The sequence below is a fragment of the Lepus europaeus genome, chromosome 7 (genome assembly GCF_033115175.1).
Source record: "Lepus europaeus isolate LE1 chromosome 7, mLepTim1.pri, whole genome shotgun sequence".
Lineage (NCBI taxonomy): Eukaryota > Metazoa > Chordata > Mammalia > Lagomorpha > Leporidae > Lepus > Lepus europaeus.
In genome coordinates, this window is record NC_084833.1 from 95,158,634 (window position 1) to 95,177,688 (window position 19,055).

Genomic DNA, 19,055 nt, shown 5'->3' on the forward strand with positions numbered 1-19,055 from the left:
TTTGTATCTCCAACCTAAGTGCTTGCTTCAGGCAAAAACGTAAATGAAGTCAAATCCTTCCAAGGTAAATTTTAGAGGATCAACCTATTGTGAAACTGACAGTATAATCTCCTCAATAGGAGAGATTCCTGGATGCTTATCTGTGACTTTCACCTCACCTACTGAAGCACATAAATTAGTTCTTTTCTACTCATTAAAACTGTGCTAAAAATACATGCTAATTTCCATAACATTTTATAAGCTTCTTGGGAGTCACATCTCCTTATCAAGTAGGGAGTTAAAAATGTTTATTGAATGAGTAAATGGATTGAAATTTTTATTCAGAAATGCCTCTTTTCTAACTTCCTAGAAGGAACTGTTGCTTCATTTTCAATAAAATAGAAACATAAGTAAATGACAGTGATGTTAAATGGAGACTACTTGAAAGAACAAATATAAATCTTTAATAATGTTCAATTTCAGAACTGTGTATACTGTTCATTAAAGCAGAAAATATATAAATCTTGTGGAAAAATGAATCAGCTACACTTTACTAAATGGAACTGACATTTACTGTTGAGAAATGAACTAAAATGATATATATATAGATTTATAAAAGTCCAAGAAAAACCTAACTACCTAAGTATTGCAAAGGCTCAATATTTTATCATAAAACAGAACCGGGGGGAAGAAGCCTTTCATTTTTTTTCTGTAAAATCCAATTCACACTCAAGTGATGTCCCTGATATTCTGCCTCATTTTCCGAAGCCTGGCTGAAGGTCCAGCAGACAGATGGGTTTAATAGCACTGAATCGTCAAACGCCAAAGCAAATCGAGATTCCTGATGCATAAAGTTCTGAAGCCTTGGAATTTTATGTGAGAAATGTCTGCTTCCAGCTCCTCTCAGGGGAGCTGAGGATGGGAATCAAAGTCTGATGTAGCTTCTTAGCCAACAGACAAACCCAGGTGACACCAGTAAGTCAGCCTCCCAAGATGATCTAATCCAAAGGGCTTGCCTGGCCCTCAGTTTCCATAGGATATTAACATATGCACTCAGAAACAATGATTATGATCACTGTTGATAGATAAAGAATGAGAGAGAGACAGGGAGAGAGAGAGAGACCGAGAGGGAAGTGAAACGGAAAGGGAAAGAGAACGGAGGAAAGGAAGGGAGGAAGGCAGGCAGACTGTTATGGCTCTTCACCACTACTTCTTTCTGTATTCTGTATTTATTTTTAGAATGTGCTATCCTTTAAACATGACCCCAAAATTCACAAGCTGGACAGTCAGGGCCAGCGTTGTGGTGTAGCAGGTTAAGCCTCTGCTGGCGATGCCAGCATCCCACATGGGTGCTGGTTTGACTCAGCTGCTCCACTTCTGATCCAGCTTCCTGCTAATGCACGTAGGAAAGCAGCAGGAGATGGCCCAAGTGCTTGGGCCCCTGCCCAAGCCACAAGAAGCTCCTAGTTCCCGACTCTACCTGGCTCAGCCCTGGCCATTGCAGCCATTTGGGGAGTGAACCAGTGACAGAAGATCTCTGTCTCTGTCTCCCTCCATCTCTTGATAACTCTGCCTTCAAAATAGGTAACAAATAAATCTTCAAAAAAAGAAAATTACTTCCTGTCACAGCAGTGTTAAGAGGTGGAAGCTAAAGGAGAATGTATATTAAAAGGCTTTCCAGGGTAGCTCTGTCATCTTGTCTTTTGGCTTTCAGCCATGTGAGGCCAGAGCAAGGCCCACACCAGGTACTGGGGTTTGATCTTGGACTTACAAGCATCCAGGGCGGAGAGAAAGTAAATTCATCAATTTATTTTCTTTATGAATTACCCAGTGTGTCAGTCATAACAGCACAAAATGTAGTATACACAATATATAGACTTTTTTTTCTCCACAAGTTAAGACTTATAGTTAACACGAGTCTAGTTAATAAAGGACTGAAGCAAAATTATCTACTCACTTAAGTTACATGAAGTGTACATAATCTTAATGGTTTCTGTGATTCTTTTTCTAGGTACTGTATTTATAGAGGCTGGGAGCATAAAGTGTCAAACGTATTCTTATTGTTCTTAGGAATTTTTCAAAATGACTCAAGTTTTCTAGCAATTTTCAACAGAATAAATGCTAAGAACGTCCCCAAATATGCAGGCACATGTCAAAAGGTTAATGGAATATGGCATTAGAAGTTTCTATCTGTCGGCAGGCGCCGTGGCAAAACATGGCTAATCCTCCGCCCAGCGGCGCCGGCACACTGGGTTCTAGTCCCGGTCAGGGTGCCGGATTCTGTCCTGGTTGCCTCTCTCCCAGGCCAGCTCTCTGCTATGGCCCGGGAGTACAGTGGAGGATGGCCCAAGTGCTTGGGCCCTGCACCCCATGGGAGACCAGGAGAAGCACCTGGCTCCTGGCTTTCGGATCAGCGCGGTGCACCAGCCGTGGTGCGCCGGCCGCAGCACGCCGGCCATGGCGGCCATTGGAGGGTGAACCAATGGCAAAAGGAAGACCTTTCTCTCTGTCTCTCTCTCACTGTCCACTCTGCCTGTCAAAAATAAAAAAAAAGAAGTTTCTATCTGTCTATCTCTACATTTCAAACAAATTAAAAAATTTTAAATGTTCATGCACACACTGGGAGGCAGCAAGAAATGGTTCAAGTAGTTGGGTCTTGTTACTCTTGTGGGAGATCTGGATGGAGTTCAGGGCATCTGGCTTCATTGTGTTGCAGCCAAAGCTATTGTAGGCAGACTGAAGATACCCATCCCCAAACTGCCTTTCAAATAAATTTAAGTAAATTTTCAAGAGTGTTATAAAATATATTTATCTACTACAAAAAATCTAAAATCTATTGCTTAGCATTTTTCAACAGAATAAATGCTAAAAGTGTCCCCAAATATGCAGCACATGTCAAAAGGTTAATGGAATATGGCATTAGATGTCTCTGTCTATCTTTACATTTCAAATAAATAAAAAAAATAAAAAAAAGAACATGGAATTTGGGATAGTGCTTAAGATCCCACCTGGGATACTTTCAAATAAATTTAAATAAATTTTTAAGAGTCTTATAGTAAATATATTTACTACAAGTAACATATATATTTACTACAAAAAATCTAAAATCTATTGCATAGTATTTTTCATTTCCATGAAATTATTAAAGACTTGGAATATGCATTTGACTTCAAAGTGTTCTGCAACAAAACTAATTTATCTTAATTCCATTTTTCCACCAACTTTTTGAAACTCTCTCATATCCTATATATCTCCAAGGGAGGCTATAGCTGACGTGATTTCTCTAGTGTTTCTGAGGACCTAGCACTTAACAGCTCAGTGGACATCTCTATGCCTTCTGATGAGGTTGCTATATTTGGTTACCTTTGCCTCCAAAGAGATGTCTTAGGCACTTTCTGCACCTAAGCTTGGTTCAGGCCCTGGCAAAGACTTTGGTTCTATCAAAATCTGTCATGCTGGCTATCTTTGTAACTGCTGCCAAATTGTACTGTTGTATTCTAGTTACTGTAATCCTATTCCCTTTGGCTCAGTCCCAAGGACATGTGTCCCCTAATAGAGTGCCTGAGTTTCTTTTTTTTTTAATTGCTTTTTAAAGATTTATTTATTTATGTGAGAAATAGAGTTAAAGCAGAGAGAGGGAGAGACAGAGAAAGGTCTTCCATTCACTGATTCACTCCCCAAATGCCCTCAATGGCTGTAGCTGGGCCACTCTGAAGCCAGGAGCCAGGAGCTTCTTCTAGGTCTCAAACGCAGATGCAGGAGCCCAAGCCCACTTGGGCCATCTTACACTGCTTTCCCAGGCCATAGCAGAGAGCTGGATCAGAAGAGGAGCAGCTGGGACTTGAACCAGCATCTGTATGTGGTGCTGCCCCATCAGGTGGTAGCTTTACCCACTATACCACAGCACCAGCCCCTGAACTACATCAGTTTGTTCACTGTCCTGGATTCTCTGCATTTCCAGCTGGTTTTAGAATATTTGAATTCTCTTGCCTGAATGAACTTTGTGTCCTCTGGGTGGCAGGGGCCCAAGTAGATGGGCTATCTTCCTCTGTTTTCCCAGGAGCATTAGTAGGGAGCTAGGTCAGAAGTGGTACAACTGGGACTCCAACCAGCATTACAACAAGGGGATGCTGGCATCACAAGTGGAGGTTTAATCTGTGATGTTGCAATGTAGACTATAGATTAGAAAAAAGTGTAACCTTTAGAGTGTAATAAATGTCACCTTAAATTCTGATTTGGAGAAGTAATCGTGGCACAGTGGTTAGACATTGCTTGGAATGCCCATATCTCATATCACTGCCTGATTTAAGTTCTCACTCAACTTCCAATCCAGCTTCCAGTTAATACACACCCTGGGAGGCAGCCGTGATAGTTCACATACTTGGAACTATCAGCCTCCTGGTCCCCATCATCCTCCTGGGTGACTCAGATGGAATTCTGGGCACCTGACTTCAGCCTAGTGGAAGCCTGGCTCACGTGAGTATTTGGGGACTGGAACAGCAGAAAGGAGAGTAAACTTTCTGTCTCTGTATGCCTTTCAAATAAATAAAAATAAATGTATAAAACTTTTTTAAAAATCATAAATTCTCATTCATTATGTGGATTATCTAATCTATCTAAAATTCAGTTTCTTTATCAGAAAATGGATATAATCCCATGTGTTAGGTTTGGGGGGATTAAATGAGATCCTTCATATATTAATATTTGCTAAAAGATTATGGTTACTCTTTAGTTATATGCATACAAACAAATACAAAATTAAATAACACAGAGACCCGAATGAGAAGACATGAAAAATTCATGGGAAAAAAGAATTAAATTGTACGTCATTTAGGTGCAAAAATTTCTTAAAACCCATGCATAGATCTTTTTTTCATAAATAAATAAAATGCAACTGTAAATTCTGTAGAAAATTAGCTGAAATGATCATGAAGACTAGAAATTAGGCAGGTCAGATAGAAAATGCCTAATTTACATTTTCCTAATTTATTTCTCATAAAGTATTTTATCCATTCAGAAGTAATATTCTCCCTTTATTTGTCTTCTCCTTATTTTGCCTGTACCAATATCACTGTGGCTTCAGCACACATTGTGTTCCCTAGTCTATATGCCTCGAATTCAATCCCCCTAATCTTGAGTAAACAACCAAAGCTGCCCTATGCCCTGATTCCAGACACATGTACTTACCAGTGTTGAACATAGGTTCAAAACATCTACCTTGGGATGTTATTCACTTACAATTTACTGCTAAAATTTCATAATCAAGGTCAAACAATTTGTGAATCAGTATTGTTTCTCTTCATTTTTGTAGATACACACAAATATAAATGACATAAAGTACACTCGAATATTGGAAAAAGAGAAAATGATACTGCTAGTTAACTCTGTTTATGACTATATAAAAATGCTCACAGTTTAATAATATAGAGGAAAATTAAGTGATTAGAAAGGTTGTGTCCATAGACTTTTCTTTCACTGTAAGGTCTCCCAGCTTATTTCAAGGGCTTTCCCTTGATCTTTAAGATTTGATGTCTGTGAAATATGATTCTGTTTTTAAATTTTGAAATTGTTTAGATTATCTCAAAAATATCACATTTCTTCTTTTTTCAAACCTATACTTAACATTCAAATCAAGTATCCCCATATATTTTCAGAAGAGAATCTATTTATCTTGTTTCTCATTCTGATTTATTTATATGAACTTAGGGCTAAAAAATAGAAAAACCAAGATATTTTAGCTGGAAGATGCTAACACTTATAAATCAGCGACTTAGAGTGAGGAGACTGGTGATTACAGAGATTTTTGCAAAGCTTCCTACTTAACTCTGGAGGAAGGAATACACGGGCAAATTCAGGGAGATATCATCTCTTTCCTAGGCATGACAAGTGATAACAGTGATAGCTTGTGGTGTATCTTGAACTCAGACATTTAGCTAGCTCTCTAACATAAATTATATAATAATCAATGACAAAGAAGTTAAAGATAATTAAGAAGAACTCTTATTTTGTATAATACCTCATACACATCTCACACTAAATGTTTACCACTCAGACTCAACTCAACTGAAATATTTGACATTATCTATTATTCTACATAATAGAGCTAGAGAATTCATTTCTCTAAGGAGACATACCTTAATGGAAATACCTCCTGGACCATAACAGGAAACTTACAAAGTGAAACAGGTCATTTTCAAATCTGCCTATGTGCAAATAATATTATAAAATCAAGTCTATATGGGTTAGTAAGAAAAAAAAATAGAGAGACCTATGGTTCACTATTGTTTCTTCTTGCTGTTGTTCATATAAAAAGCCACGTACCCTGACACTGTGTAATCTATGTGAAATCATATGCAAAGTTGCAGCTATGCATCAGGTAGACATCTGGGCTGAGTCACTCAAAACATTGCTTTGATTTTGATAAGAAATTAAAAGGAAGTTTGATAATCAGACCAGCAAGTAACAGTTAACAATCATTTTAAAACTTTCCCATTCATGTACATATGAAAATGAAGATACTTCCACAAAAAATGATCACTTGCACAATAATTAGAATAATTATATATATCATTTTTGGAATTAATGGGATCTGACTTAACTGAGAATTAGGTGTAAAATACTGTTATGCATGAATTAACTAATAATACATGCATATTTAAATATAACTTGCTATATCTTTTTATTTATTTATTTTTTTGACAGGCATAATTAGTGAGAGAGAGAGACAGAGAGAAAGGTCTTCCTTCTGTTGGTTCACCCCCCAAAATGGCCGCTACAGCCAGCATGCTACGCCAATCCAAAGCCAGGATCCAGGCGCTTCCTCCTGGTCTCCCATGCGGGTACAGGGCCCAAGCACTTGGGCCATCCTCCACTGCACTCCCGGGCCACAGCAGAGAGTTGGACTGGAAGAGCAGCAACCAGTTCAGAACTGGTGCTCCAACCGGGACTAGAACCCGGAGTACCGGCGCCTCAGGTGGAAGATTAGCCTAGTGAGCCATGGCACTGGCCGCTATATCTTTTTAACTAAAACATAAAATTATTGGTTTATATTGGAATCTCATTCTTTAAGTAAGAATGCTTCTATAGTAAAAATCTGCCTAGAACTGAACATGTTTAAATATTTAATAATATTGAATTTGGAGGGTGGGCATTTGGTATAGTGGCTGAGACATCACTTGAGAAGCTTGCTTCCCATGTCAGAGTGCCTGGGATCAATTTCCAGCTCCACTCGCAATTCCAGTCTCTTACTGATGCACACTATAAAAGGTAGCACTTAACAGCTCAGGTAGCTGGGGCCTTGCCACAGACGTGAGAGACAGAGATCAAGTTTCCTGGCTCTGGGCTTTAGCCTGGCTCAACCCTGCTGCTGTGGGCACTTGTGGAATGATCCAGAGAATGGAAGCACTCACTTGCCCTATCTGTTCAGAGAAATATTAAAAAAAAAATCATGAATTTGGGGAGCTTGCTATACAATTTTCCTGACTAAATTTAATGATTCACAGTTTTTTTTGTTTGTTTGTTGTTGTTGTTGTTGTTTTTTGACAGGCAGAGTTAGACAGCGAGCGAGCGAGCGAGAGAGAGAGAGAGAGAAAGGTCTTCCTTTTCTGTTGGTTTACCGCTCAAATGGCTGCTACAGTCAGCACATTGCAGCCTGCACGCTACGCCAATCCGAAGCCAGGAGCCAGGTGCCTCCTCCTGGTCTCCCATGAGGGTGCAGGGCCCAAGGACTTGGGCCACCCTCCACTGCACTCCCAGGCCACAGCAGAGAGCTGGACTGGAAGAGGAGCAACCGGGACAGAATCCGGCACCCCACCCGGGACTAGAACCCAGGGTGCCGGTGCCACAGGCAGAGGATCAGCCAAGTGAGCCGTGGTGCCGGCCGGATTCACAGTTTCTTATGTTCTGCCATAAACTGACCAAAAAAAAAAAATGCTCATAAAGCAAAAAAAATTAAATAAAAATGAATCTTATAGAAAGAATTCTAACTTACAGAAATGATTTTTTCACTATCAAATGAAAAACATAATCTTACAATTTAATTAGATGACAATTTACTATTAAATAATATCTATATATAATTAACTCAGTTCCATTACCTTATAAATATCCAAAAATCCACACTGGTGGTCAAATCTGGTGTACAGTTCGTTCAGCATGCTGATCACTTGCATGGGTGTACACTGGGCACATATGGCCGTGAAGCCAACAATATCAGAGAAGAGCATGGTGACGTCATCAAACTTTCTAGCCTGCACTTGCTGCCCTTGCCACAACTGCTGGGCTACATCTCCAGGAAAAATAGAATAAAGAAGATCCACTGTTTTCTTTTTCTCCTCTTCCAGGGCCTGGTGAGTTCTTTCTAGAGTTGCCTTTAATTTGTCCATCCTCTTCTTCAAGCCATCTTGAGCCTTTGCCTGCTCACCAACCAAAATGACATCTCGGGTGGCATCGTGAATAGGAATGTCAGAAAGATGCAGTCCTCGGCCCATGAGTTCATCCAACTTGTCCACACATGGAGATCCCAAAAATAAAATGGAGCTTGACTCTGGGACATGGATCATTTGTCCTTTGACTTCCATCACCTGCAACATGAACATGGAGTTTTGGTCAGTATTCTTCAAATAGTAGATTCAAAAAATTAATGCATTGTGTGGTAACAGGAAGACAGGAAATGTTTTATTAGCTATGCTGACTTACTACATTGATGTAAGTATACTTAAATCTTATTTACAGCAGTGCAAACTTCATGCTTCAAAAAAATTTTTTTTGCATCTCAGCCACTTTCTAAAGAAAATAGCAAAATAGAAGAGCAATAAAAAACATTTTTATTCAAGATGAAAGTATTTAAGGAAAACATATCTTATTTAAGATGAAATTATTCTCAGGTATACCCTGAAACTGGTTTATGAGGCAAATAAAAAACTTTTAGCTTGCTTAATAATAATAGAATTAAGATAAATCTGTCAAAATAACTACATTTACCTGTCATTTAAAAAACATTTAAAATGAGTCAAAATAATTCTTATGCCTCATGGAAGTCATTTTTCAACCAGATATAACCCTTGGATAGTGCAATGTTTATTGCATTGAGTAGACTGGTGAATACTTAGTCAACTAATTGATTTCTTGCTTGATTTCAACCTTAAAAATGAAAATTTAAGCCACATATCATTAAGCCAGTGCTGCTGGAAAGTAATTATCACTCACCCATCTAGCATATCACTACAATCTAAAAATAAATTTAAAAAACTTGGATAGTACAGAAGGAACTCAGCTAATAAGATAAACAATCCAACATTATTCATTTTAATCTATCCCTCTTAATGTGTCCTTTCTATGAGAAATTTAGCAAATTGTTTAATGGAAAACTTACATTTTAATCTATCCCTCTTAATGTGTCCTTTCTATGAGAAATTTAGCAAATTGTTTAATGGAAAACTTAGTTTAACTTGCAAGTTTATGGTATGGTGAACATGTTCAGAGAGGATGAGCATCAGTAGGAACGGAAGGCGGGCTTAAGATATGACCTTTCCAATACAGTTCTTTAAGCCAGCATAAGGTGCTTCAGCACACCTGGAGGGAAAGCCAGTTGTTACTCCCAGGAAAGGACAAGCTAAGAGTTGGCCAACTGAGACTGCATTAGTTTCACCTGAATGGCTTTCCACTATCACATAAAATGTGCCCAATACATTTGTTTTCCTTTATTCTTTAGAGCATGAAGTTAGTCTAGCTGATGAAACTGGAGGCATAGAGCAAATATGGGGCAAATTACAGGAATTTGGACGTTTAAGCCTGCAAGCATGTCTTTGTTCACAGTACCCCATTTGTTAATATAATTTTTATTTATTTGAAAGGCAGAAAGAGATCGGGAGGGAGACAGAAACTAATCTTTAATCTACTGGCTCATTCTCCAAACATATCCAGGGCTGGCTCAGGTTGAAGCCAGGAACTGGAAATGCAATCCAAATCTCCTACATGGGTGGCAGAAATCCAAGTACTTGAGCCATCACCTGCAGTTTCCCAGGGTGAAGGCTGCACATTATCAGAAAGCTGGAATTGGAAAGAGGGAGCTGGGACTTAAATCCAGGTATCATCACATGTGATGTTATGAGCGAAACATCAACCCCCAGCCTAAAACAATTACCATAAGGAAATAAAATTGAATCCTTGATTTACTTTATGGATTTTTTTGAAATAAAATAAATGCTTACTTTTTAATGTAAGTTTTCTGCTAAAGTTAAGTATTTCACCCTTTTATTCATAAGGCTTTATTTATAATTATTCAGTTTAGTTATTCACTGATGTCATTGAGTGCTTTTTTTCTTTTTTGGAAGAAAAGTGATTTATTTATTTACGTATTTGGAAGGCAGGGTGACAGAGACAAAGAGCTATCTGCTGGTTCACTTCCCAAGTGGTCACAATAGCAGGTCTGGGCCAAGCCAAAGCCAGAAACCACTCACTCCATTCAGGTCTTCCACATGGTTGGCAGAGACTCAAGTAATTGGGCCATTATCTGCTGCCTCCCAGGGTGCATTAGCAAGAACACATATCAGAAGTAGAGTATCCTAGACTGGAACTGGCACTCTGATATCAAATGTGGTTTCCCAAGCTGTGACTTAACCCACTGTGCCACAATACTTGCCCTTTTGAGAGCTTTCCATCTACTAGTAGTACTCTGGATAGTAAGACTAAACAGGTAAAACATTGCTATCTTCTTCAAAGACATCACAGCTTGGTGAGGATACAAATCTACATAGGATAGAGAATAGTGTGAAAAAGACACTGTCAATTCTCCACCTAATGTGGGCTCTCAAAAGCTGTAGGCCATGGCTTCAGCAATATTTCCAGATTGTTCAACATGTACTTGGTATGCTATCTGATAAGGGATGTTGATAATGAGTTATACTTTCCCATTGTTAGGAAATCAAAGACAAAAATAGAAATGGATAGCAATGGAATGGAAAAGAATCTCCAGCAATTAACAAACACATCTACAACCAACTAATCTTTCACAAACAAGATACTCCCTGGGGAAAGGATAGTCTCTCTTCAACAACTGGTGTTGTTAAAATTGGATCTCTACAAACAGAAGTGTGAAACAAGACCCCTAACTTATGAAAAAATGAACTCATAATTGATCAAGGATCTAAATCTACAACCTGATATCCTCAAATTACTAGAGGAAAACATTGGAGAAACTCTGAAAGACATTGGCATAAGCAGAGACTTCTTGGCTAAGACCCCAGAAGCAAATAAAAGCAAAAATAAACAAATGGCATTACATCAAGCGATAGAGATTCTGTGCAGCAAAGGAAACACTCAACAGAGTGAAGTTCGAGGCAAGTTATGCACATGATAAAAGATTAATATCCAGACTATATAAGGAGCTCAAGAAACTCAACAACAATAACACAAACAATCCAGTTAAGCAATGGGCAAAGGACGTGAACAGGCAGTTTTCAAAGGAGGAAATACAAATGTCTAACAGACAAATGAAAAACTGCTTGAGGATCACTAGTCATTAGGGAAATGCAAATAAAAGCCACAATGAAGTTTCGCATTAGAATGGCTATCATCCAAAAATCAAAAGATAATAAATGCTGGTGAGGATGTAGAGAAAAACATACCCTAATACACTCCTGGTAGGAAGGTTAACTAGTAAAATCATAATGGAAGACAGTATTGGGATTCCTCAGAAATCAGAAAATAGATCTACCATATGAACTTGCCATCCCACTCCTGGGAATTTACCCAAACAAAATGAAATCAGCATATGAAGGAGTTATCTGTATACCCCCACACACACACTTGTATCAACTCAACTCACAATAGCTGAGATAGGAAATCAACCCAGATATCCATCAACTGATGACTGGATAAAGAAAAAATGGTATATATACATGATAGAATACTACTCAGCCATAAAAATGAATGAAACTCTACTTTATGCAACAAAAGGAATGCGACTGGAGGCCATTATGATTAATGAAATAAACAAATCCCAAAAAGACAAATATCATATACCTGGTATGTGATAGGTAATATAGAAGAGAAAAAAAGGACAAAAATGAAACTGACATCTTATAATTTGATTAACGTTTAGTGCCCTTATCTACATTCCTGCAGAACAGTGGTCTTTATAGTTTCTACTTGTTGAACATTATAGTTAGTGGTGCACTAAGTCTATGATTACCAAATAAATTGAAAGTATGTTACTGCAAAAATTAAAGGAAAAAAGAAGGAGGGGGATTGAGAGAGGATGAAAATATGGTTATCTTAGAATTCTATCTATGTATGAAATCTATTCTCTTTATATCTTTAAAAAGGGCATAGTAAGAAAGACACACATATCTTACAATTCTACATTTAAAAGGACGGCATGAAATGTGTTTCTTAAAATTCAATGTAAGAGAAAAAACTGTGTTAAGTTTGTAGAACTAATCATATTCTTAATTAGTAATAACATAACCTCTGATATTCATGGATTTATTCATTCTTTTATTTAGTCTCTCTTTCCTCATACTTTCACAATTTCTTGCCAATTATTTTTTTTCTTTTCCATCTTCCTTTCTTCTTCCTTCTTTCCTTTGTTTTGTGAACTTAAACATTTTTCACATCTTCTCTTTGTTTTTATCTGTCCTTCTGCCTGTCCCTATAATTGTTTTTGTTTCAATATAGTTATAACAATCATAAATTCACCATGATTTGCACTTATTTAACAACATGCAAAACTATTATAGAAATTACATATCTTTATCTACAGGAAACAGAATTCTTGAAGACTGATTAAAATGGAAACACCTTCCTACCTGCTGGCGCCGCGGCTCACTAGGCTAATCCTCTGCCTTGCGGCGCCGGCACACCGGGTTCTAGTCCCAGTTGCCTCTCTTACAGGCCAGCTCTCTGCTGTGGCCAGGGAGTGCAGTGGAGAATGGCCCAAATGCTTGAGCCCTGCACCCCATGGGAGACCAGGATAAGCACCTGGCTCCTGCCATCGGATCAGCGCGGTGCGCCAGTGCGCCAGCCGCGGTGGCCATTGGAGGGTGAACCAACGGCAAAGGAAAACCTTTCTCTCTGTCTGTCTCTCTCTCACTGTCCACTTTGCCTGTCAAAAAAATAAAATAAAAAGAAAGAAAAAAAAGGAAACACCTTCCTACAATAGTATTTCATCCAAAATTATATTTAAATTGAAATGAAAGAGTACAAAAAGCATATGAAAGTAAACTGTCACAAAGTATATCAGATTTCAAAAAATGCCAAGCAAAATAAAAAAGAGTATTTGTTGTGAAGTATTATAGGTCATAATATCTGAAATCTTGGCCATTAGGCTCTATGTTTTTACTGTATTTATGAAAAGATATTTCTATGACGACATTAACTACTATAATCAATAATTTAAAATTGAGTACATCTAACGCATATAATTATATATTATATATGGCTATATTTTTGTGTATCCTGAACATGGGCTACAAGAAGTGAGAAGGGGCAGAGAGTATATTCTCTCTCAAGAGTCTCTGGAGAAAGGGTCGTCCTCTTGACAATTTGATTTCATACTGTTGTCCTCTAGAATTATGAAGGAATCCAGTTACATTCTTTGAAAGTACTAAGTGTATAATAATTTGCTAATCAATCAGCTACAGGAAACCAATACAAATTGGAACAAAATTTGCAAGTAGAATCTAACTGACATAAGACATTCTACCCAACAACAGTTGAATACACTTTAACAAGAGCTCACGGAACATATACCAAGATAGACTATATCCAAGACCATAAATATTTTTTAAAAATTAAAATTATGGGTGGGAGTTGTGACAAGGCAGGTGAAGCTGCCTCCTGTGACATTGGCATCCCATATGGGCACCAATTCAAGTCCTGGCTGCATTACTTCCAATCCAGTTCCTTGCTAATGTGCCTGGCAAAGCAGCAGAGAATTTCCCAAGTGTTTGGCTTTCTGTACCCAAATGGTAGAACCAGAAGAAGCTCCTGGCTCCTGGCTTTGGCCTGGCCCAGCCCTGGCTGTTGCAGCCATTTGGGGAGTAAGCCAGCAGATGGAAGATCTCTCTATGTCTCTCCCTCTCTGTATAACTCTTTCAAATTAATAAAATAAACCTTTAAAAATTAAAATTATACAGAGTGTATGTTTTTTGACTACTGGAACAAAACTAGAAATGAGTAATTGAAAAACAGAAAAATCTCTAACAACGTGAAAAATAAACAATGCCCCTCTACATAATCCATTGTCAAAGAGAAACTGCCCAAGGAAACACAATATGTAAGATAGAATGAAAAAAATGCTATACAATATATTTAAATAAGTATCGTACAGTTAACACAGTGCTAGTAGTGAAACCTATAGCACTAAATGACTACATTAAAAAAAAGGTTACAGATCAATAACATAAGTTCCTATGTTCTGGGCCTAGAAAGATAAAATCCAAATCAAGCAGAAGGAATGAAATAATAAATCTAAGACCAGGGACCAATGAAATAAACAAAGCTAACAGAAAGGTGATTCCATGCAAGAAGTCAATAAAATCAGTAGAAATGCAGCAAGATTGATAAAATTAACAAAATACAAATTACCAATATCAGAAACAAAACAGGAATTTCATTATAAATAGTAAAGCCATTAAAGGACAAGGGAATATTATAAACAATTCTAAACTCAAAATTTGACAATTCACAAGAAATGAATCAATACTTTAAAAACCACAGATTACAAACTGGCAGCCCATATGAATAAGATAATCTGACTACTCTTATGTTCATTAAAACATTGAATTTTTAATAAAAAATTTCTTTAAAAACAAATATCCATTCCTAGATGATTTTGCTAGAGAATTCTTCCAAATATTTGAAGAAAAATCAACAATTAATTTTTACTTAATTTCCCTGAAAATAAAAGAACATTTAAACCTGATACAACTGCACCCATTCTCAGAGATTCCATCAATTCAATGGAAGAAGAAATGAGTCATTGTCATCACACATCCTTCATCTAGCTAAGATATAAGTCATAGGCAATGAAAAGCATTTTTGGATAAAATATACAAATATATATGTAATTACTTCAAAATATGCAGAGATGTCACGTGGCCTCAAAGACTTATCTCCAAGTATATCATTTAAGCCTGATGTATCTTGTTTATCCCAATCTCCTTAAATTAATAACTGTACCTAATACAGTGTAGTTTTAACAATAATTGTCCATGTAATACATTTGTTAAATTGGTCAGTTAATAATGGAAAAGAGAATATGAATAAGATTAGGGTGCCTTACCACTTCTACTCAACATAGTAGTACACATCCTAGCTGAAATGATCAGACAAGATGAAGAAATAAAAGGCATTCTAATTGGAAAGGAAGAAAATAAATTGCCCTTGTTTTTAGACAATATAATTATATACAGTTTTCCCTGGGTATGCATAAGGAATTTGTTCTAGGGCCACATACATATCAAAATAGGCATATGCTCAAATTTCTTAAAGAAACTAGGGCATCTGCATATAACCTCTACACATCCTCTTCATATCTTATGTAATTTCCAGATTATTTATTATACATAATACCATGTAAATTCTATATAAAATGTTTTCCATATTATTTAGAGAGAAATGACAAGAAAAATCTGTTTACATTCTATAGGGATATATTTTTTAAGTTACAGAGAGAGACTGAGAGAATCTTCTATTTACTGTTTACTCCCCAAATGGTTGCTAGGACTGGGCCAAAGCCAGGAAACTGGAATCCCATCCAGGTCTCCCATGTATTGTAGGGTCTCAGGTACTTAGGCCAGCCTCTGCTGCACCACAACACCCACCCCCTAGACATGGCTTTTTAAAAAACATGCTTGATCTACCATTGGTTGAATAGCTGATTGCAGAAGTCAAAAACCTGAAGAAGAGCTGCCTTTATATATTAAACCCTAACAATATGATTAAAAAAATATGAGAATAACTCAGTAAACTTGAAGGATATAAAATTAACATTCAAAAATCAGCAAAATTTCTACTCATTAACAGCAAATTATCTGGAATAGAAATCAAGAAAACAATCCTACATACAGTCGCATCAAAAATAATAAGGTAACAGTAAATTTGATAAAGGAGATCAAAGGCTTATACACTGAAAATTATAAAACTTTGATGAAAAATTGAAGATGCACAAATAAAAGGAAAATATGCTATGTTCTGGATTGGAATAACTGATATGCTAAAATGTCCATACTACACAAGTCATCCATAGATTCAATGCAATCAATGGGGTTTCAAAATCCCAAAGGCATTGTTAGCAGTAACTGGAAAAAAATCCTAAAATTAGCATGGACCACAAAAGACCTAAAATGTCCAAAGAAATCTTGAACAAAAAGAACAAAACTGGAGATATCACACTGCCTGACATCACAATATACTATGAAGCCACACTGAAAAAACAACAAAGACTGGCATAAAACCAGACACATGCGCCAAGGGAACAGAACAGAGAACCCTGAAATAAACAAACACATTTGTGGTCAACTGATCTTTAACAAAGGTGCCAAGAGCATACAACAGAAGGGGAACAATCTCTTTAACAAAGGATGTTCTCAAATTGTATATTCACATGTTTAGGTGTGGGTGATCCTGTACCTGGCGGGGAGTCTGCCTACCCTGCCCATGCAGGAGGCTGAGAGTGCATGGTGCATCATGCCTCCAGAGAAGGACCCCACAACCTGACTGCTAGTAGGCAGCGGGAGCCCCAGGCACATTTCTTCCAACCCTGCCAGTTGGGTAAACAGCTCCTGGGTGTGGCCCAGCCCACCTGGAAAGCTACCCTAGTTACATGACCTTCAAGTTTTGATTGGAGAAGCATAGTTGCGCCAATTATCAGCTTAATCCTATAGAATTAGTGTTGCCCTGAATGAGTTATGCCCCTTCTGCCTAAAGGTGTGCTTTAAAAGGCATTCTTGGTCATTAATAAAGCAGACATGTTCACCAAAACTTGTCTCCAGTGCTTCTTGTCTAAGAGTGCCGTCATCCACCCCTGACAACGGAGTATGGGCCTCACGAGATGAGTGTGCACATATGAATTATATTAGACCTTAATCTCATAACAATTAAAAATCAACTCATATTGATCAAAAACTTAAATATTAGCTCCTTAACTGTAAAATTATTGAAGAAAGCATAGAAATTAAGCCCCTTGACATTGGTCTAGTTGATGATTATAAATCAGGCAACAACAACAAAAAAATACAGGCAACAACAAAAGGTAGATAAATGGAATTTTATTAAAAAAAAAAAAAGGTCTACACAGCAAGAAAATCATCAATAAAGTGAAAAGATGACCTACAGAACATGATAGAATATTTGCAAATCAAACATCTGATAAAGGGTTAATATTCAAAATAGGTAAGTAACTCAAACAACTGAATAAGAATAAAACAAACCAATGAAATTGGCAAAGGGTCTTAATAAAGATTTTTCAAAAAAAGACATACAAATGGGCAAGAGGTATATGAAAAATGCTCAGAATCACTAACAATCAGAAATGCAAGTTAAAATCACTGTGAGGTATAACCTCCCATCTATTGCAAAAAAGATGAAAGATAACAAGTGGTGGAGAGGATGTAGAGGAAAGGGAATCCTTGCATAGTGTTAGTGGGTGTGCAAATTATTATAGCCACCATGGAAAACAATAGGAAGTTTCCTCAAAATAGTAAAAAATAGAACTGCAATACAATTTGGCAATCCTACTACTGGGTATATATCCAAGGGAAATGAAGTCAATATAAAAGATATACGTATTCCACCATGTGCACTACAGCCTTATTCACAATAGTCAAACAATGGAATCAAACTAATTGTATAATGTAAAAAGAAATGAAAGCAATATGTCCACCGTGTTCACTGCAGTATTATTCACAGTAGCATAATTATGGAATCAATCTAAGTGTACATCAATGGATGAGTGGTTATAGGTGGTAAATATATACAATGAAATTAGGTATATACATAACAGAACACTATTATGTCTTTTGAAGAAGAAAGCTTGTCATTTGAAACAACACAGATGAACCTGATGAGTGAAATAAGAGAAGCACAGAAAGAAAAATACCGAAATACTGTATAATACCACATTTTTGTGGAGTGAAAAAAAAAAAAAAGTCAAAATCACAGAGTACAGTGGTGGCTACCAGAGGCTGGCGTGAAGCAATTGGGTAGATACTGATCAAAAGAGGTAAAATTTCAGTCAGAAAATAATAACTTTTGTTTTACTTCCTTATTTAATAATATTATTCAAATTGTGCATTTGTGTTCAATTCACAGAATACAACTATCCAAAGAAGTAAGATCTTTTCACATAAAACCAACTTTCCCCCAGAGGGCTATTGACTTTTTAAAATTTCACCATTTATTTCTGCACTTAGAATGCATTATTGGCCGGCGCCGTGGCTCAACAGGCTAATCCTCCGCCTTGCGGCGCCGGCACACCGGGTTCTAGTCCCGGTCGGGGCACCGATCCTGTCCCGGTTGCCCTTCTTCCAGGCCAGCTCTCTGCTGTGGCCAGGGAGTGCAGTGGAGGATAGCCCAAGTGTTTGGGCTCTGCACCCCATGGGAGACCAGGAGAAGCACCTGGCTCCTGCCATCGGAACAGCGCGGTGCGCCGGCCGCAGCGCGCTACCGTGGCGGCCATTGGAGGGTGAACCAACGGCAAAAGGAAGACCTTTCTCTCTGTCTCTCTCTCACTGTCCACTCTGCCTGTCAAAAAAATTTAAAAAAAAAGAATGCATTATTAATTAATACTGTATATACCTATTATCTATACTCCGCCAGTACTAAGGTAAACACTTTAAATATGCAGGAATTAATTCAGACCGCCTTTGCCTTTTAAATTAGAGGACTATGTGTACGTGTTGGGGAGGGGCGATACAAACAAGAAACAAATTACACTATTTATCCGAGAGATTGATATGTTGTCCTTGTTGGGAACAGATAAAATAAAATTAATTTCTATTGATGAAACCAACAACAAAAACCCAAACCATAACCTAATAGACATTTTATCATTCTTTGCTTCCCCTTATTTT

General features: G+C 37.4%; 1 protein-coding gene across 1 annotated transcript in view; it reads right to left on the bottom strand.

Moving 5' to 3' along the window:
* Positions 1-19,055, bottom strand: part of GUCY1A2 (guanylate cyclase 1 soluble subunit alpha 2) — a 364,010-nt gene that overhangs the window by 119,765 nt on the left and 225,190 nt on the right. Inside the window, exon 5 of the mRNA XM_062198341.1 lies at positions 8,076-8,561. Coding sequence (XP_062054325.1) covers positions 8,076-8,561 — 486 coding nt within the window. The remainder of the gene's footprint in view (positions 1-8,075; positions 8,562-19,055) is intronic.